The sequence below is a fragment of the Falco naumanni genome, chromosome 5, assembly GCF_017639655.2.
Source record: "Falco naumanni isolate bFalNau1 chromosome 5, bFalNau1.pat, whole genome shotgun sequence".
Lineage (NCBI taxonomy): Eukaryota > Metazoa > Chordata > Aves > Falconiformes > Falconidae > Falco > Falco naumanni.
This window is the reverse complement of record NC_054058.1, coordinates 69638956-69658431: the sequence shown is the minus strand read 5'-3', so window position 1 is coordinate 69658431 and position 19476 is coordinate 69638956. Positions and strand designations below refer to the sequence as shown.

General features: G+C 48.1%; 1 protein-coding gene across 6 annotated transcripts in view; it reads left to right on the top strand.

The window, feature by feature from the left end:
- Nucleotides 1-19476, top strand: part of FRMD4A (FERM domain containing 4A) — a 386977-nt gene that overhangs the window by 245245 nt on the left and 122256 nt on the right. For all 6 annotated transcript variants that reach the window (XM_040594541.1, XM_040594542.1, XM_040594543.1 and 3 more), the window contains one exon: nucleotides 2491-2556. In XM_040594541.1, coding sequence (XP_040450475.1) covers nucleotides 2491-2556 — 66 coding nt within the window. The remainder of the gene's footprint in view (nucleotides 1-2490; nucleotides 2557-19476) is intronic.

Here is a 19476-nt window from a genome sequence, read left to right as displayed (position 1 = left end):
GGAGTGTAACACATGAGAGCTGGACTGTGTTTCCATCCCTGCCATAGTATGTTACTGCCACGATAAACTCACTGCTGTATCTCTTGCCTTGGGTAAACACCTATTCAAACTGGAATATCAGTGCATCGTCGCTGTCTTAGGGATGCAGCAGATATGTGGCAGTAAGAGAATGAGAGAGATGCTGGAGCAGGTCTCAGCCACTCGGAGTTTTATCTGCCGGGGAAGCACAGCAAAGCAAACTTGCTGTTCCCTGTGCCCACGTGAACATGATCCACATGGCTCTTACTCTTAGCAGGACAAACCATTGCAAAGCCCTTCTGCGAGCCTCTGGCTTAGTTTTACAACTGAGCTGAAGGCTGTTTAATACAGGCTTCATAGAGAAAAACCTCACTCACCGAGTCATATACCTTATGAGAAGCCATATTTTGCATAACATTACTTACTGGAGGGAACTCTGGTAAGAAGTCAAATTTATTGCCATGACGGTAACTGGCTGACATTTATGGGAAGCTTTGTTTTACAAGGCTTCCCTTCGGCTGCAATGCCAGGGCTCCAGTGATGCTCGCGGAAAATGAGAAGGAAAGCGATATTATTTAGCATGCACGATACTCTAGAGACATGCTGGTGTGAGTTAACAACGGGGGTGAAGTCTGCTTGGATCACATGGGGTTGTGCATTCCAGGATTGTAAATTTGGGGTGAGTTGAAGGGAAAAGCTCATTTTGACTGAAGCTGTCAGGTAATAAACTCCATATCTTGCATGGCCACCTTGAGGCTCACTAGAGTTGTTGGCACATCTGAATTTCTGCTGTGAGGAAGATTCTGGGGCCAGGGTAAAACTCGGTCTGTCCTGGCCCCTGGAAAGGGGGAGATGAATGTGGGACAGAGCTGGCAAGGGGGAGGACAGGAGTACGCAGGAGAGCCAGGCAGGCTCATGTGCCAGGAGCCAGCAACCGGCAAGGTGAGGGCGATGCTGCTGGCGATGGCTAAAGTCGCAAATCCCATGGCAATAGCCACACACCACCTGGGCTGTCAGACAGGTGAAGTTGATGGTGGGGCATCCACCACCACCTCTTGGATGCCATCACATCCGGCCCCATCAGGCCACAGGAGCGAGTGCTTTTTAAGCTGCAGATCTACAGCAGAAAGCTGAGCTGTCCTCAGTTAACCCCCTGAGCCCACATCTCCCCGCTCTCTGCAAGGCAGCTTTGCATCAGAGGCTCAGCTCAGCCTGCGCTGGTGGGGAGATGTGAGGCCAGAAATGCCCAGGGCTCTGCAGTAGCCACGTCCCCAGCAGCCTGTACGTCCTCCTGCCACGCTCCTGTGGACCCTCTGCTCCCTTCTGGTGATGCTTTAGGACTCACCATGGCACAAAATATCATTAAATTGATAGAGAGATCCATGCAGGCTGGTGCCTTGGCTGGAGGGTGGTGTGTCCCTGGGGGACTGAGCCATGCCGTGGGGCTGAGCTGAGCCTGCGCTGCTGTGGGTCCAGACATGTGTGAGTGTCGTGGGGTGAGCCCACGGCGGGGGGGCTGCCTGCATGCTGCTAAGTCATGCTGAAGGAAGGGATTTCCAAGAGGCAAAGAAGCTTAGGTGGTCTACATCCCATTAGCAGATAGCGGGATTGTGCCTGTGCACACTGGAGGGCTTTGCGGGGCTGAGTCGGGATTCGTAACTCTACAAAACAGAGTTGCTTCTCGCTTACGGGGCTCCATGCAGGAGGAGAGCCAGGAAAGGGCTTGGCCGACTATAGAGGTGTTTCCTCAGACCATGGTTCATTTATTTCTTAGCAGCCCAATATACAGGACCTTGGAAGAACCTGAAAGTGTTATTATTTGTTAACAGTTGAATAAACTATACTGGTATGGAAGCACCTTTACATCAGTATAATTATATTACAAGTGGCTCCTGCGGTACAGGTTAAATAGGACACCCTGGGCAGGACAAGCCCATTTTGAGATTCAGGGCCAAATGAGCAGCTGGTGCAACCCCAGGGAGCACTGTCAGCACAGCCCAGGGAGGAGCCTTGCTTGCTCTGTGCTGTCTCCGGGATGGTTGAATCACTGCTGCGGAGGGGTTTGGGTGAAACTTGTCTTGATATCTCCTCCGCCGGCCAAGCTGGCTGCAGAGCCAGAGGCTGCGGTATGAAATGTCGGGGCCCCTGTGCTGCAAACCATCCCCCTGGCCCCATTTTTCACACTGGAACAACCTCCTCCCAGCAGCTGCATCCAAGCAGACACCACACACTGCTCCATGACAGCTACCGGGAAAGCTTTTCCAGCCTTTTCTTTCCCCCAGTGCAAAAAGAAGGGGAATTAATTATTAAAAAACAAACAAACAAACAAACAAACCAAAAAAAAAAACCACAACACAAACCGAAAGCACCAAAGCACCGCAGCAGATGAAAGCCTCTTGCTTGCACTGGGGGAGCCGCGTGCCAGGCTGGAAAGCTGAGCACCCTGACACACGTGTGTCTTCTGTCTTGCAGATGACGGAGGGCCGCAGATGCCAAGTGCACCTCCTTGACGACAGGAAGCTGGAGCTCCTCGTTCAGGTAGGAACCACGTGTTTCGCCATGCGATAGTTTGCTACAGGTGCCCATTTTCACTGGGATGGGGAAAAATAAGGGTTTTCAGCTGGTTCTCTCAGCAACTTCACGCTGTAATTGCCTGCGGAACTCAGGGAAGAAGCATTAGTGCTGGGTGGGAAGGATCTGCAAAGACGTATCTGTCGGAAGGACAAATTTAGGACATATTTTGCTTTATTCTGTGCCAAAACTGTCCCAGTCACTGCCAGTGAGATAGAAAAGCAGCTCTGGCCATTTCTGACACCGTTACTGTATCACTTAGCTATTTTTTGAGGCATCGCTTAGCTTTGAGAAATGTGTTGCATCTGCTTAAAATACAGCATTTGTTTTTATCTTCTTTACTTGCCATCCTGGATTGCTGGGGCACGGTGCTGGGCAGCAAGCTGGAGGTGGCCATGCCCCACACACCCACCTGCACTCCCAGCCCAGCTGGCAGCAGGAGAGGCTGCGGTGGCTGTGCCACAGGCAGGCATCGCCTGAGACATTGCAGAGGTTGCAAATCATGTGTCAAACACAAATATGCATTAAAAACAAGTATGCTCTCCATCTGCCTTAATTTTTATTTTAAAAAAAAAGGAAAAGCAGGAAAAATGAAGGTCTGGTGCTGGCTGTGTAGTGACGGGCTGATGGGTTCTTTAGCACCCTGCGATTTTCTGACAATTCTGGCTTGTGTCTCAGAGATCACCAACGGGTTAATAATAAGAATTAGAAGAATGTAGTTCCTTTTAGAAAGGCTTCGAGCCAGCCACAGGCAGCCCAAGAAGCAGGAAATGAAACTTCCCATAGCGCCCAAATCTCCGGCTGCAGCTGATAAGCAGGGAAGGGGGCAGGATCCTGCCCAGCACAGCCAAACCTGAATGGGGAGCGCTGAAGGCATCTTGAATGGCCGGAAATGTTCAGCCTGGCTTTCTGGAAAGTTGCTTAAAAATACCAGTAACAAAACGGGTAACATATTTTCAAGTACATCGTCACTGAGGAGGTGAAATCCCTCAGCTCCCCGTGACGTTCGGTCAGAGTGTCTGGATAACCGTGAATGAGCCAGGCCAGGGCTGGAATGAGAACAACTAAATTGGAATGACTAATTAAAACAGAACACCACACCAGTGGCCTCCGCACACAAGCATCTCTGCACCAGGCTGCAGTGGGCTCGCTGGTGCTTAGCAGCTGGCTGGGAGAAGTTCAGCCACCTTCATCACAAGGATGCAGCACTTGGCTTCCTATTTCGTACAAATGCCTGTTTAAATTTTTCTTAGTTGAATTAAAAATTAATGGGCTATTGGAGAAGAACAGCTCTGCTAAAGCACTGCTCACAATATTAATAATCACAGTTTAAAATATACGGTGGGAAATCTGAATGAGCTGCCCTGGCCAACTTGCTTATTTGGGGTTTTTATCAATAATAAAAAAAACCCACAGTGAGGATGACAGTTGAGGAGGCCGGTTTGGGAAGCTCTGCATCCACTTCTGAGTGAGCAGAAACAATATCACGTAATATTCTTTAAGTGTTTGATCACACCTTCAATGGGAATTTCTCGTAATCAATACAGGAAGCAAATTGCTCTGTAAATCACACTAACTAGTTTGCAAGTGACCCATGGCTGAATTTCATTCGTACAATAAATTGTTTTGCTGTTTTCAAGTAACATATGAATGGGGAAAACCAGGAGGGGTGATTATGAAAAAGTCATGGCCAGACAAAGCAGTAACCTCTGTTGCGTGCAGGTTGACCTAAATCTCTGAGTACCACCGTGCCCCTCTGTGTACAGGACTGTCCTCTGAGGCACCTCAGAGGCTTTTCTGGTTAAACAAGGCATGTCAATGCAGTTAGGTAGCCTCTACTCAGGGAAATATTTAGTAAATAAGTCTCTTTTGGGTGGAGCAGATGACAGAGGAAGGGGATGTTTGAACTCAGGTATGTCTCCAATATCGATACCCTTTGCAGGTGCAGTTACACTTTGGTTTGCCTGCCTGTAAGGCATGGGCAAAACCACCAGCTTTGGGGTGGTCCTAGGGCTGCTCTGCTTGGGGCAGGAGACAGCTGGTGCTACCCAGACAAGTAGTGCTTTGCCCTGGCAGGTCCTCAATCGCCCAGGCTCCCTCTGGGAGCAACGTGAACTTTGTCAGGGGATTTCTCACCAACTGACCCCTCTTGTTTGTAATTTGTAGTAACATTCCAGATAGAAGTTGCTTTGTAAGTTCTGAGCCCAGTTATTTTTATTATTACCATATCTTGTAGCCCAACTGAATAAGAAACTGTAAATAAAATGTTCAGCCAGCCCTAAGCTTCTGGCTGTCACTTCAAAGCTGTTTTTTTCTGTGGGTATCTTGCCACAGGCTGAAACAGAGGGCTGATTTGCTGGGTTATGCCATGAAGGAGGTTCATCCATAGCTGTGCTGGGCCTTAACGTCTAGACATGTGTTGGCTTGAATTGCTTGGGAGCTGAGGTCTTAAACTATCATGTGAAATTTCCTCCTTCTTGCCAACCTCAACCCTTCCGAGAAGCTTTTCCATAGCTAATTTCAGAGTCCTATGGCAAGTTTAGGAGAGAGCGCTGGGAATGGGTAGAACTGATTTCTCTGCCGTGGGTGAAATCCAAATATCATCCTAAGCTGGATCTGACTTTAGGAAGCCTTGCAGGGCTTGTGTGTGTGACATCAAGTGCTCTCCTTAGAGAAGGGTTCAGGGATCGTGCTGCTGTATTTTGGTGTAGAAAAACCAGCAGAAGAAGCTGGGTTTGATCAAAGGAGGGAGATGGGTACAGCTCCCTTGAACGGATGGAAGAGGGCTTCTGGAGCATCATGAAACTGCTCAGGCCAGTGACTCCAGGGAGCTGAAATTATTTCCTCTCCTGCTGCCTTGAGTGCTGCTGGGCAGGAACAGATGCATCTGGGAACAATCAGGGTGTTTGCAAAAAGCAATGTATGAAGCAAATGTAGTCCTTTTTTTTGTCTGCAAATTAGCTGTGATCAGACTCAGGAGTTTATGAATGTGTCATTCCAAACATATCAACCGGTGGTTAATGAGGACCATAGCTCAGGCTGCAGGACGGCGAGTGCTAACGGTGGTCCAGCTCCGCCAGCCCAGACTGAAACATTTCAACACCACAAATTCTCTCCCAAAACTACAAAGACCCATCAGACTGGCCACACAGCTATTGCCGGTGGGACCCCCCATGCACATAGGTTTCATTTGCATTACTGAGCCCCAAAAGTGAGATTTCGGCTCAGAGGTAGCATTTATAACCCCTTCTGTGAATGCTGGCTTGCTTCGGTGCTGGCACAGAACACAAGGGCTTGGGGTTGCCACCATCAGGAAAGTGATCCGGGCTTTAGTCAGTCAAAGGGTCTGCACTAAAGCCTTTTCCTCCCAAGCTGAGTGGCTGTAGAGTGCTACAGCAGCAGCTAAGGAAAAGCAGAAACACAAGCTTTGGGGATAAAAGAAAGCCCTCCCCAATGTGTTTTGTCAGGTAAATGCTGAAATTTAGAAGGGCTAATCATAAACGGAGACACAGGAGGATCATATGGAAATCTCTTCCTGAGGGTCTGAAACTCAAAGCCTGTTTGACTTGGGATTAGGAAGACGAGTTGCATTTGGTATGTGTTCCATTTGATAAATGCCTGTTGATGATCTGGGGTGTGTGGCAAGTTTACATAGGGTATTTTTTTTGACAGCGTTTTCTTTCTGAGCAGGAGCAGAGTGTGGCTCCTTGGGTCTTCTTACAATCTGGTGGGTTTTTTCCTGTTTCTGTTTGATGCATGTTTAGTCTCTAACACAGGTGGGTATTTTTAAAGTGTTTGGCCTAATCCAGCTAATCCTTTTCAGCAAGCTTGCCCATTTCCTTGCTTCTGGAAAATAGATTTGGATTTGCTCACATTCCCTACTCTCAGCCTCCCTATCTGTTATATTATTTTCCTGCAACCATGTATCATTTGTCTGCTGCACATGAAGGGTTTGCATTGCTTTATTTAAAGAGTTCTGCGTAATTGGCAATTCGTTCTTTTTCATGTGGGTTTTTATAAACACGGCTTTCTTCTGGGCTGGCTGAATCAGGCGGCCTGGCTTGCTCCTGGCTCCTGTGACGGCTGCCCATGCCTGTTATCTGACAGTGGCTCCAGCAACTGTCATCTGAAAGTGTTAAGTTTCCTAATTCTTTCTCTCTGGAAGAGTTACTGCAGAAATGGAGCTCATATGAGGCTCACAGCAGAGCTGTCTGTGGGGTCTGGAGGGCTCTGAAATCTGATCATAGGAAATAACTGAGCATTTTGTTTCTAACCTTCTCCCTGAGGAGCAATGAGCCTGATTTGGAAGAGCCAGGGAGAGATGTGGAGGTCAGTACCACACTTCTCCATAGGTGTTTGAGTGGTTAACCCACCTGGATGTCCATGTTACCACTTCTTAAGTAACTCTTGCTACCCAAAGAGCTCAAACTAAGCACGGTAAGCTTGCAGCATTTCAACCTCCTAACTGCGATTCAAGTGCATTCAAACACACGTTAACAGCAATACATGTATACGTTCCAACAAAATTAATGGATGCGCAGAACATCCCTTTCCAACCTTTTTGCCTTGTGCACCAGCTCTGCTTTGAGCAGGTCAGGAGCCCTTCAGGAGCCCAGGACTTGTCTCCATTGTGCCTGGTGTGCTTCAGCATCTCATTCCCAGGAGCTGCCGCCAAGCTAGACTGGGAGACACTGGTAGCTCTGAGCCAATGCCGAGCTGCCGAGGTGCCTCGTGGGCCAGTGACTCACTGCCACATGGATGGCTGTCATCAGCGTGGCTGTCCTGGTGGAGATGCTCAGTTTGGAGCACACAGGTATCCCTTGCTCCTTCAGCCTCAACCTTGCTGGGGCCAAGCTGAGGCAGGCTGTCCTGGGAAAGATACAGCATCTTTTGAGAGCATTGACTCCACTAATAATGGTTAGAGGGAGAAATACAATGTTCCACTCTCCTCCCAAGATGCTTTTACAGTTTTTGCAGTATTTTCGTTATTGCTCATGGTCAGGAAATTGCAGTCAATGGGGTTTTACTTGCGTTTTCTTGCTGCCTTATTTCTGTAGGCCAATAAGCAGAGTGGTTATCCAGCCTGGCACGGTGGAAAAACTGCAAAGGTTTCCCTTTAGGTGGTACCAAGGGTGGCACCTGCCTGCTGTGGGGGAGAAGCTGTCTAACTTTGGGTACAGGTTTTGCGTGAGGACCACAGCAATATATCCCATCCTCAGAGCAGGATAAACAAGCCCCAGAATGGGCTCAATCTCCCCTGGGAAGCCACAAAAAGCACAGAAAAATGGGGTCTAGCCCTGCTCCACTGCTGAAACTGGGGATCCCTTTAAAAGCACCAGCTCCTGGGGCTGATGCAGAAATGCAGCCGTGCAGTCCAGACCGTAAATGGAGATGTTTGGGTGCCAGTAGCTGTCCTCGCAATGCGGGAGAGCAGCTCGGTTCCCTGCAGCATTTGCAGGCTCTGATCCAAAAGCGCTTTTAACCATTGCTGTGGAAGGCAGCAGCAGCCAGCACTGGGCTGGGAGCGAGGAGGCAGGAGTGAGTAAGAGTGTGAGTACTGCCCTGCTGGCCCTGCTGCCCTTGCAGGAGCAGTGCAGTGAATATATTGTTGGGGGTGCTTATAGGGCATGCCCTATAGGGCTGGAGAGCTGGGATGGGCTGGTGATGATGCTCTCGGTGTGTGTGCAAGGGAGGCTCCCTGCATCCACTTTTCCCAACCAACCTCTCCATACCTGCAACAAAGCAGCTGGAAAGCGTCACTTTGTCTTAATGCGAGGGCTCAATATTGGCTTGACAACTCTCTTCTGAGTGGCTTTGTAGGCTGTGAGTTGGTGTGTTACTCCTCTCAAAAAAAAAAAAAAAAAAAAAAAAAAAAAGAAAGCATGTTTTCTGTAGGGGAAACAAATAACTGGAGACCAGGCTGAACTCAAGTGGAATTTTCTACTAGGAATCTTGCAGGATCCAGTCTCTTGCACTGAGAAAATGTGCAAAAATTGGATTTGGATCATGATTTAACATGGGTTGGAGCTGAAGAAATGCTCAGATCTGCCTTCTGGAAAGGAGGCTTTATTTTCCCTAACTGCAATGTTAGGACTCTGGTATAAGACTGATTTTAGAAACAAATCCTGATTTACTACAGCAAGAGTGAGACTATATTCCAGCTCAGCAAGAGTCTGAAAAATTGCAAAGTAGATTTTTAAATATCTTTGGCATTAAAAATTATTGAGATCTATGGCTCTGGATTGACTGGGAAGCCATAGAAAGATCCTGCCAAGCAGTGTCTGAGGTGGGATTTACATCACCAGGACAAACCATGCAACTGCCCCTCCATAGCCTGTGGCCCCTGGCAGACGAATGATGTGAAGCCACCTCTTTTTTGCAGGAAAGATTCCTCCTGGCCTTTCACCACCTCTCAGGTTCCCGTTGGAGAGTTTTGATCATTCTGAGCATGGATGCAAACAGAGCAAATGTATGGCTGGGTTTGGTCACCATGGGGAGGAATGAAGGAGAGATTGCTCTGCAAAGGGGAGGTAGGAGCCCAGACTGGCAATTCATGTCTGTGGTCTTGCTGAGCAACCAGTGAACTATGAGTTAAGATCTTTTCTGCTGAAAATTTGGCTGTTTACCAAAAAATAACATTAGGAAAATATGTTTAGCATTGCTTCTAGGGGAATATGGTGCTGGGAGCATTGTTGGCTTTCCCAGTTAGCACATCTCCTGCAGAGAAAGTTGCTGCACTATACCTAGGTGTTGTCTTAGACTGGATAAATGGATAAGTGGAAAACAGACTAGGAGAGCCAGGTCTGCTCCCAAACTCAGCCTTTCAGGTGCAAGGCGTGACTTTATTGAGCTGCTCTGCAGAGCCTCACTGATTCCCTCAAAGAGCATCCACCGCCGTCATCCATGGCCTACAGAGCATCTGGTGTCAGGCTGGAGGGCTGTATCTCTGGGGTTCATTGCTCAGCTTAGGCTCCAGTGAACCCAGAAGTCCACAGAAGTCAAGCCTGGAGGGGAGAGTGTTTGCTGGGAAATGGAAATAGAAGAGCACAGGGGCAGAAGAGAAAGAAATTTGATGTGCAGAGGTGGCCATTCACAATTCAGCTTAAGAGCCAAGAGGGATCTCAGGCAGGGTGAAGGAGGCAGAGCAGATCCACTCAAGGTTACCCCCAACTAAGTGCAAAACTGAGGAGATCTGGAACAAGAGGTGGAGTGAACATCTCTGAAGGAAATCCTGAGCTGGGCTCAGAAACTAGGGGTGGCAGAGTCTCTGCTGTGCACCCTGCCTTGGCTCCATCAAGGCCAACACAGTGGCGCTGGCCCCAGGAGGCTGGTCCAAGCCCACAGCTCCCAGGTGTGCTGGGTGCTCCAGGCTCCCAGAGCTCAACGCAGGTGACCACAATGCTCAGTGAGAATGGACACAGCCCCTGTGTCCAAGGGATGGACCTGCCGGAGGAGAACATGCTCTAAGGTCAGACACCAGCAAGGCGGGTTGTGTGGAGCAAGCTGGCAGGTCGTGTTAGTCAGTGAGGATCACCTGGAGCAGTATTTGAAGAGGTCAGGCAGGGTGCACAGCTCCAGGGCAGGGATCAGCAGTGAGCCCAATTGGACAGGGAGTATGGAGGGCCTCCAAGGGGATCTGACACACAGTGAAGGTCAGTCTGGTCAAGTAGCTCTAGAGAAAGCAAAGCTGTGTGTAGCAAAGGCAAGATGAAATTAATGAAACCCAGCAGGGATAGCTCAGTCCTTCCAGATTTGTTCCTCAGCCTCATAGGCATGGGAGGAGCATTAGCAGAAGATGGGACAGGTGGAGGCAGGGGGCAACAGCTGCTGGGAGCAAAGTGATCACAGAGAATGAGTCAGGTCAGGGCTGACCTTGCCTGTGGCAGAGGTACTTCTGTGAGCCGAGGAGGTTAACTGGAGGGATGGTGTTTCCTCAGCACAGTAAAGCTGTGCATTCTCCTCTTTTCGAGCTGCCTGCTGGTTTCTGAACAGAGCTGAGAGCGGGTTCTGTCCTTCCCTGCCCTGAGACCCCTGTATGTGAACCCTGCGTGTCTGTCAGGCACCCCACCAGGAGACTCAGGGAACAGACTCCCCCAGCAAGGTGCGTATGGCCTCGTAAGAAAATAAACAGGGAATGCAATCATGCTCCTTCATGGCGTGAAATGAGGGTGTGATTTCCAAGGGCCTGCATAATCAATAGCCCTATTATCAGTCTTCCAGAATAAATTGCTTTTGAACTAATACAGGCTGGGGAGCTATCCATGAGCTGTCAGGAGAGAGATAAGCTGAAGACATATGTTTATTCATACTGCATGTGCTGAAAGCTGCATATTCCTTACAGCTGGCCAAATGTGGGTGAAGATATTCAGCAATATTTTTTTTTTCAGTTGTTCCGCTAAAATTTGTCAAATACCCTTAATTTTGAGCACACATGGAGCTTTTCAGACCTGCTTGGGGGAGGGCTGGTGACAATCCCAGTAAAGTGTCTGGTGAAGGGATAAAGCTCTTTCCTTTCTGATGAGTTAACTCCCAAAGTTTTGTAGAGCATCAGCAATTTGAATTGTCCTGGTGACCTCCCACCACATGCACCAGTACAGAAATGGCACATCCAGCATCTAATGGCCCCGTTACAGAGAAACAGCTCATCCACAATTACTTGGGAGAAATAAAAAAATTCACTATTGTTTCTGCCTGGCTCAGCTGCTCTGTGGCTTCAGTGGAGCTTTTGTTCGTGTCTGGGCCAACCTGCAAGTGTCCAACAGTAGTGTGACATACATCATTGTACCCCATGAGATGCTGCTCCAGCCATGGGCATCCCAATGTCCCCCTCCCCAGGGTGACCGCAGGGCTCAGCCACAGGGCACAACCAAGGGCAAAGTTGGAAAAAAAATAAGGGTCAGTGGCAAGATGATGAGGCTGAGACGCACAGAGCCCCTTCTGCTCTCCGCTGCTGCTCCTTCGTGGTAGACCAGCCCTTGTGTTGGGCCACATCCCATCTCTCACCTCCGACCCTGGCTTGCCTGAGCACCTGCCTGATTCAGCCCATGGCAGACAGCGATGACATTCATCTCGTTTAACTTAAGGCACGTACGGTGTGAGAGCCTGTGCGTGAGGCTATACTTTTACAGGTGGTGGAGAGAGCAGGGCATATGTAGGGCACAGCTGAGCTCATCCTAAGATAGATCTTCTGAGATGAACTGTACCCCTTTCTCTCCTTGGCTGCAAAAGGATTCTCTGAAATTAGCTTGTGGGTAGGGGTTCACCACGTGGATGGTTATGGTTATGGTTATGGTCGCACCAGTCTTGCTTTGGCTCCGACTCCTCCTTTCATGTCCTCCTGGCTGGACAAGAAACCCAAACAGTAAATTCAGGTAAGAAAGTGCTAAATGTGGCACAGGACAAAAGCTTCCTCCTGGAAGGCAATGGAAATGGAAATAGAAAATTTTTTTTTTATTGTATGGTCTGAGTGAGCAATTTTGAAAAATAATAGCATATGTACCGGATGATTTCAAGAGATCATCAGTCTCTAGAGGAGCTTAGCTCAGAAGAAATGATAAGCAAGGCCACATAGCAGATTTGCTTTCAAGCCAAGGCAAAAAATATGCATTTCCAATCCAAGTTAGCATTTCAGGATGGAGCATTTCCCCTTATTGCTGCTATCAGACTCTGCAATACAAATACTAGGTTGATGGTGAATGAGAGATGCCAGACTTGATTGTCTGAGCTACGTTATTCAGCTTACAGAAAATTGTTTTCTATTCCCTTTCCTTTTCAGCTACAAGTGAATGCAGCAGCTTAGACAAAAGATCTCAAACTTTTTGAGCCAAAAGGTTCTTCCTTCAGCACAGCACAGTGAGAGCCTCAGCCATGAGTGAGGCTTCTGGGCTCAGGAGTTTGCACCTAATAAGCAGAAAGGGTCTTAAACTGTTACCCATCTCACTGGGAAATTATTTCCTTTCCCTTTACTTTGCTGCAGATAACCAAAAGCAGCAGCTGGCCATGGTGCTTGGTGTCAGATTGGAATGGTTTGCCCCCAGCGATGCATTCAGGCTGGTTAATTTAGGGCAGCCTGCATGTGCTCGCACAGACACAGGTTTCGGCATCATACTTGTCAATGGCACTGAGCAAAGCAAAAAGGAGCTGGGTCTGGCACCGTGCTGCTGCCAGCAAAGGTTGCTGGGGCCAGTTTGCCCCTCTGCCTGCAGCACTTGAGGGAAAGGAGACATCTGCAACCTTGCAGAGGGGGCAGGAGGCTGGGGATGGGCAGTGCGGGGACGTGAGGAGACCACGCTGCCCTTCCCAAGGGAGACCTGGGTGCCCCCCAGCCCTGCCCACCCACCTCTCCCTCTACAATCCCCATCCATTCCCCCTGCCTTTGCCCATAGTGGGTTTTTTTTGGCCCAGTCTCTCTGGAAATGATGCAAAATGCCATCTCCAAGCAATAGAGGAAATCTCCCTCCCCCAACCTTCACCATATTTCCAATGTGTGGCTTGTCGGTCCTTTATGCCTTTATTTTGGGGAAGTGCCTACTCATGAGGAAGCTTTGGGTGATCTGATGTCGAAATGGATTTGTCTCTCTCTTCAGCGGTTTATCTTCCTGAACTCCCCTCCTCCCCCAGGGATGCGCTAGCTTGCTGACGGCAGCACATCCATGAGTTCAGTGCCTGAACGGGCAGGAGCAAGGCAGGCACAGTGCCCACTGCGAGCACAGAAAGGCTGCCTGTGGCATTCGTGTCGGCCACAATATGGGATGTCATCAGGAAAACCATCAGCTTTTCTAATTTTCAGGACAGAGGAGATGGCTCTGGGCTGATAATTGGGTCATGCCTTAAAAAAAAACCTGCATGACCTCATCGTGAGCAACAAGGCACATGCTCGTTCTCCCCTTCCATTCCTCTCCCAACGTCCCTCAGAGAAGCAATTCTTTTGGGTGAAAGGTTTTTAATACAGATAGGATGTCTTTAACTTCTCCATCTATCTGCACTCAGAGATGGCTCATCACCGTTATGTTTGAACAAAAACTCTTCTGTTATTACCTTTGTGGAAAATGAGGGAGGGGAGGATGGGAGGAAGAATCATAAATCTAAATCTGCCTTGGGAGGAAGCTTCAGCCTCTGTCCCGACTTTGAAGATGAGGCTGTCTTGGTAGCAGGTCAAACCAGACACTTGGAAGTAGAGCCAGAAAATATGTCAACTCTGGAAGGATTTTATCCTTGGGAAAATTGATTAATAGTATAGATTTTTGTTCAGTGATTCATCCCTATTCCTGGAGAGGAGTCTCCCCTCCTCTGGGCTGCCTGTCTCCAGCACTCCCATTAGCAGAACAAGAATAACCCCTCCTGTGCAAGCAGACAGCACGCTGGCAGTGCAGCCTGGTCCCCATCACGTCTGCCTGGAGCAGCCGATGGCCCCTTCACCCTCTGGAATAACATGAGGTGAGTGGTACAGGCACCCCCTCATCCTCACAAGGGCACAGGCACCTTTTGGGCACTGGGATCAAAAGGCTGCCAAGCTGCCGAGGTTACTCTGGCTCATTGCTGGGTGTATAACCCTGTCATTATGGTGGTGGATGGAGAAACAAAATGGGGCTGGAGCAGGAGGTGCAGCAGTGACTAGATGTGACCTGACGAGATGGTGAACAGGCCAGCAACTTTCAGCTCATCCCTGCCCTCCTGGTTTGGCAGCCCAGACAGATAGAGACTTTGACTTGTCAGAGTGGATCTTACAATGTCTGTAAGTTACACTTGTCTCTTGGAAAAGAAATGAATTAAAGAGATTTGCCTTTGCCCTTTTTAAGAATAAAATAAAATAAATCAGCCGAGCCATTTACACTTAATTTCCCCTCCTTGCCTTGAAGCCGGAATGAGCATTTCATGCACAGAGCTGTTCTGACCCACATGGTGATGTGGGCAATGCCATTGCTCATGCTTCCCCAGTCCTTCTCATGTTTATTGAGGGAAGCCATCCCAGGATCTATGCATCAGCCCTGCGGAGCAGCCAGGCCATCGTATAGGATGAGGCTCCAGCTGCAGAGCAGGTCACAGGCAAAAAGATCGAGGGGTTTGGCTGTGGCATTGGGCTTCTCTTGGTTACTAGGAAAAGTGGGGTTTGGGTTAATTTCACTTTGTTTAAGGATGTTTCAGCACTAGATGCCTAATGAGAATACTTCTCCACTTAGACTCCGCCTTTACTCCTTCTCCATCCCTACCACTAGTGAGCAGGAGATGAACAAGCCCATTTCTTGAGGTTCAGTTCAAGCTTATATTCTCTAGTTCTTTAATTTTTCTTGTCTTTTGAGCAACCAGAGAGTTTATACAGACAGTTATATGTACTAATGTGCTTTAAAGAGGAGGAAGCACCATCCATGCCCCAACCGGGTCCATCTCGTGGGGACTGGGCACACATTTCTGATGGCTCCTCACTCTGCTGTTTCCTCCCACTCCTCTCATGGGCAGAGCCAAAGTGGGACGACAGGCAGCAGCTGGGATAACTCTCAATCCCCAGTGACTCTAGTGTCCTTTCTCTCTGCACTCATGCCCCACTCACGGGCCTCCTGCTGCCCCTTCAGCAACCACAGCTTCATCAATACAAACATCTGGGAGATCCAGCACAGCTTTGGGTCCAGGTTTGGCAGCAGGATGTAAGATCTGCACCCAGCAGGACACGATATATTCCTGAAGATGGGGACCCCAGAGCCAAGTCTTTCCAGAAACCAGTGGTCACTTTTATATGTGTCTAGGATTTTCTCAAATTATTCAGCAAATATCACTGAGATACAGACACTGATGGTCAGACACATTTGATGTGATTCAGAGCTTGTCACAAGCATTTTGCACAGCTCTAGCTTCTGGGCTTTAGCAAATGGTTTTAAAGCAGTCCTTTCCCTGAAAAACACTATGGAGGCAGATAGCATGAATTATTATTTGTTTTCACTGTGTGGACAGTTGATCAGTGACAGATGTTTCTAATTGCATTAAGCAAGTGGAAATAATGAGAATTAGATAGCAGATTCTCCAGGAATTTACATTTAGATTGAGTTACAATTTGCTATTAAAAAAGCAAATTCAATGTAGACACATTGGTTCTTCAGCAGAAATGGGAGCCAATTATTTTTAATTATTATTTGATTATTTAAAAATGAGCTGTGTTACTGTACTTAAAAATATTTGACTCAAGGGGATGATTTAATATGTGCACTTTATGTCTCCTGATCAAGGTAAGGAACAATGAAATTGTTCATCAGCAAACATGTCCGCCACATCCCCATTAGGGTCACACTGAAAGGCAAATGACAATCAGGGGCTGCCACAACCCCATCGCCCAGTGCCTGTGCAAATTGTGGCCGATGTCAGGGTGGCAGTGACGGGATCAGGCTCACCCAAACCCTCTGCGTCCCTGACAAATTGAATTAAGTTGCACTGATGGAAGACAAGCTGCACACCCCCCCTTAGACACCATGCTACGCTGGGCTTGGCAGGAATTTGAGGTTGATTATCTCCGTGCCATGCGTTGCGTGTAGCTGATGTAAAGCCAGCCGCAGCGGAGCAGCAGTGGGTGCGCAGGCTGAAGCAGGGTGGGGGCAGGAGCAGGGCTTCGGCGCACGGAGAGGAGCAGCATCTGCTGCCTCCAAATGACACATATATGACAGTTATCTCCCAATTCATGCCAAGAGGAAATGAGCTGTGGTTCAAACCGCTGGAGGTTTTCCTTTTGGGACTCTCACAGCTTTTTTTATTTGATTTTATCTCCTAGATTTCAAGTTCAGCTTCAGACACAGAAATGTGTGAGTCTCCTGTCAGCAGAGAAGGGATTTATGTGCAGTGCAGGTTACTGTATGTCTCTGTTAAGCGCAGAGTCCAAGACATAATATTTTTTTAACTAACTAGCTGGATCAGTTTTTAATTATGGTTTTTTTTTCCTTTTGCCTAATGACACCCTTATCCAGAACTCCCTGAAGTCAGAGAGTCTGTCTATCAGCTTCAGTAGGCTTTGGATCAGATTTCAAATCACTGATTCATTATTAATTACATATCTGAGACTCCCTTTTCAAAGAGTTCATTGTTAAATAAATTCACTTTTAGACATTACAGACTTGGCATTCTTGTGCATTTAATAAAAGTCTGGCAAAGGAGCAAAGAGCCATAGGCCAACTTCTCTTCTGGTATTGATGGATACTACTCAACAGCAGTGGTGTACACTATAAGGATATAATATATCTCTGTGCTCTCATATAACAACTTTCTGTCTGAGACTAAGTCTGTGTTTGAAACTTTTGCCTTTTTTGTGATTTCTCCTCACTTTTTCGTAACTTTTCCCTGGCAGCAAGAGCTCCTTTGTGGATTCAGACATTGCAGGGTGAAATATCTTTGCTATCATCTAGTTTCCCTTCAAAGAGATACTGGCATCTTCTTCCTAGGACAAACCACAGTCACATCTTTGGAGCCTCCTGGGAGAGCAGGCAGGCAGGCAAATGTTTTGCTGATCCCTATAGCAAGTGTGGAAAAATATCTTTCTAAAGATACATGGTCTCTCTTGTAGTCCTCAATAACCTAGTTCAAGTCTAGTCATTGAGATACTAAGAGTGAACAAGGAGCTCGTCTGGAAGCTCCATTTACACAGAGGGACAGTGTTTTGGCAGGGGGATATGCAGAAACAGGTTTTCGTCCTGAAGACTGTTCAATAGGAGGCTAGGCCCTAGATGAAACAGCAGGACGTACTACGCTGCGGTTTAATGGCACGGGGTGTTCCCACTTTGCAGCTGAAGGTGCAAGGACCAACAGCCCAGGCAAGTGTTTCCCACACTGCAAGCAAGGATCTAAGCTGCACGTAGCCCATCTTTTGCTTCTGCAGGGCTACCTTGACACTTTGGGAAGGAGGATGGGGCAAGCCCTTTTTTCTTCTCCTGGTGCCAAATCAGAGTTTAAAATGGCTGAATCGTCCCAGTTCATACCAATGTCGAAAGAGGCTGTGGGGACAGACTCAGATAACAGCTACCTAGTTTGCAAAGCATTCACTTAATTGACAACTGTTTAAGTTATTTGGAAAGGAAAGTCAATAGAAATGCAGCTCTCACCACTTAAATAATGAAGCTCAGAACATTTATCAGAGGCAGACATCCACCGAGTCCACGGCATACTTTCAATGTAAGGGATGAAAACCACCACGCAGTTGTGGAAGGGACTGTGAAGGAAGAGAGGATTGCAGCACTGCAGCACTCGAATTCCTGAGTAGTCAAAGATAATTCCCCACTGCAAGTCAGACATCTCTCCTGTTTTATCACAGAGAAGGACAAAACCCTTCTGCCTAAATTTACCTTCTTCGGTTTTTCAGAAATCACATTAAATACAATTATTCTCTTCACCCTCACATATGTAGTACAGCCTTTTCCAGCACTGCAGCCCTTCAGCATTAGAAACAATAAAGGCATTTACTCCTTGCAGTAGGAGCAAGTTTTGGGGTGGGTCCACAGCCATCCGGTAGGACATCAGGAGGGAGAGAGAGATCTGTCAAGCAGGCAGCATGACCACTGGCTGGTCAGCAGAGATGCCCTCAGTTCCCAGAGGGCCATCAAGATCTCCAGCATCTTTTTCTGGAAGTCTTTGTGCTTCTAGGAGCAGCACCTGCCACCAGCATGACTGATCTGGCCCAGCTTATGAGACTGTGGCTCCATTTCTTTGAGTGAAGAAATGGACTGGGAACATTTTTTCTGATTTCCATGCCTGCACTGCTGCCTTGGAACCTGCTCCTGCCCATCTTTCACATTAGGTTTAATGAAAGCATGAACAGATATACTTACTCGGTCACTTCGATCTCACTTTGCAGTGAGGATGTGTCTGGATGAGACACAGAAAGAGACTTTCTGGAAGCTGGCAAGAAGGTTCATCTCTTCCTTGGGGAAGAGGATGGGCTCCAGCATCCCTCAAGGGCAGGCAGCCACCATCCTGTCCATGAGGCAAGCGTGGTCTCAATGCCCATCGTGGTGGAGGACATCAGTCCCTGGGCCTGCTCACAGAAAGATGTGCTTGGGTTGGTGGCACTGGGAGCGTTAGCTGCAGTGTAAGGTTTGGGTCAACATCATGCTGAGCCGTCTTCCTGTTCCTGGCAGTGCTGAGCAAGCTTTTAGATATTTTTAGGGACAAAGAGCTTTTCTGTCCTTGGGTTAAAGCTGATTGTGCATTTTGGTAGCTAACTCCAGCTGACTCAGCCCACGGATAGCAGCTCCCTGTGCCTTGCCACTGCATGGCACGCTTGGCCTGCCTTTGGCAATTCTGCAGTGTTCCTCAACAGAAAACATCACAGATCCCACCTCTGGGACACCAAGGCTGGGCAGATGCACAGCATTTCAGGTCAGAAACAGGACCACCTTCATAAGTCAGTCCCAGTTCCAAACGGGTGGGTAAAGACCACCAGTGCCTGTTACAAACCCTGTCCACAACCTTCCTTGTGCAAAAAGAAAAGGAAGCAGCCAAGGATTCTTCTACCTGAAATGAAAGCTAATGGGGAGAGAAGCTGCTATGACGATTTCTGACCATCATCCCTTCTTCCAGGCCTGGAGGCACTCCTGCCTCCCAGCATGGAAAGTGGTGGAGCTGGCATCAGCATTGCCCCCTAGATCCTTTCCTTCAGCTGATCTTGTACACCCACCTACATTCACTCCTCCCGCAGACATAGCACCACCCATGGGCCAAGGATCTCTCCTCTTCAGAAACCAGGCTGCCTTTGCTTTCTACCCCTCCTGCTCAGAAAAATCTTCCCCAATTCTCCATAAAGTCTCCAAGCTTTTTCTTCCATGGTTCTTTACATTTATTGGCTAATTCTGCTATTGCCCCAGTACATGGGTTATCACCTGCATTTGTATGCATTTACATTTTCCAATTATATCCTTA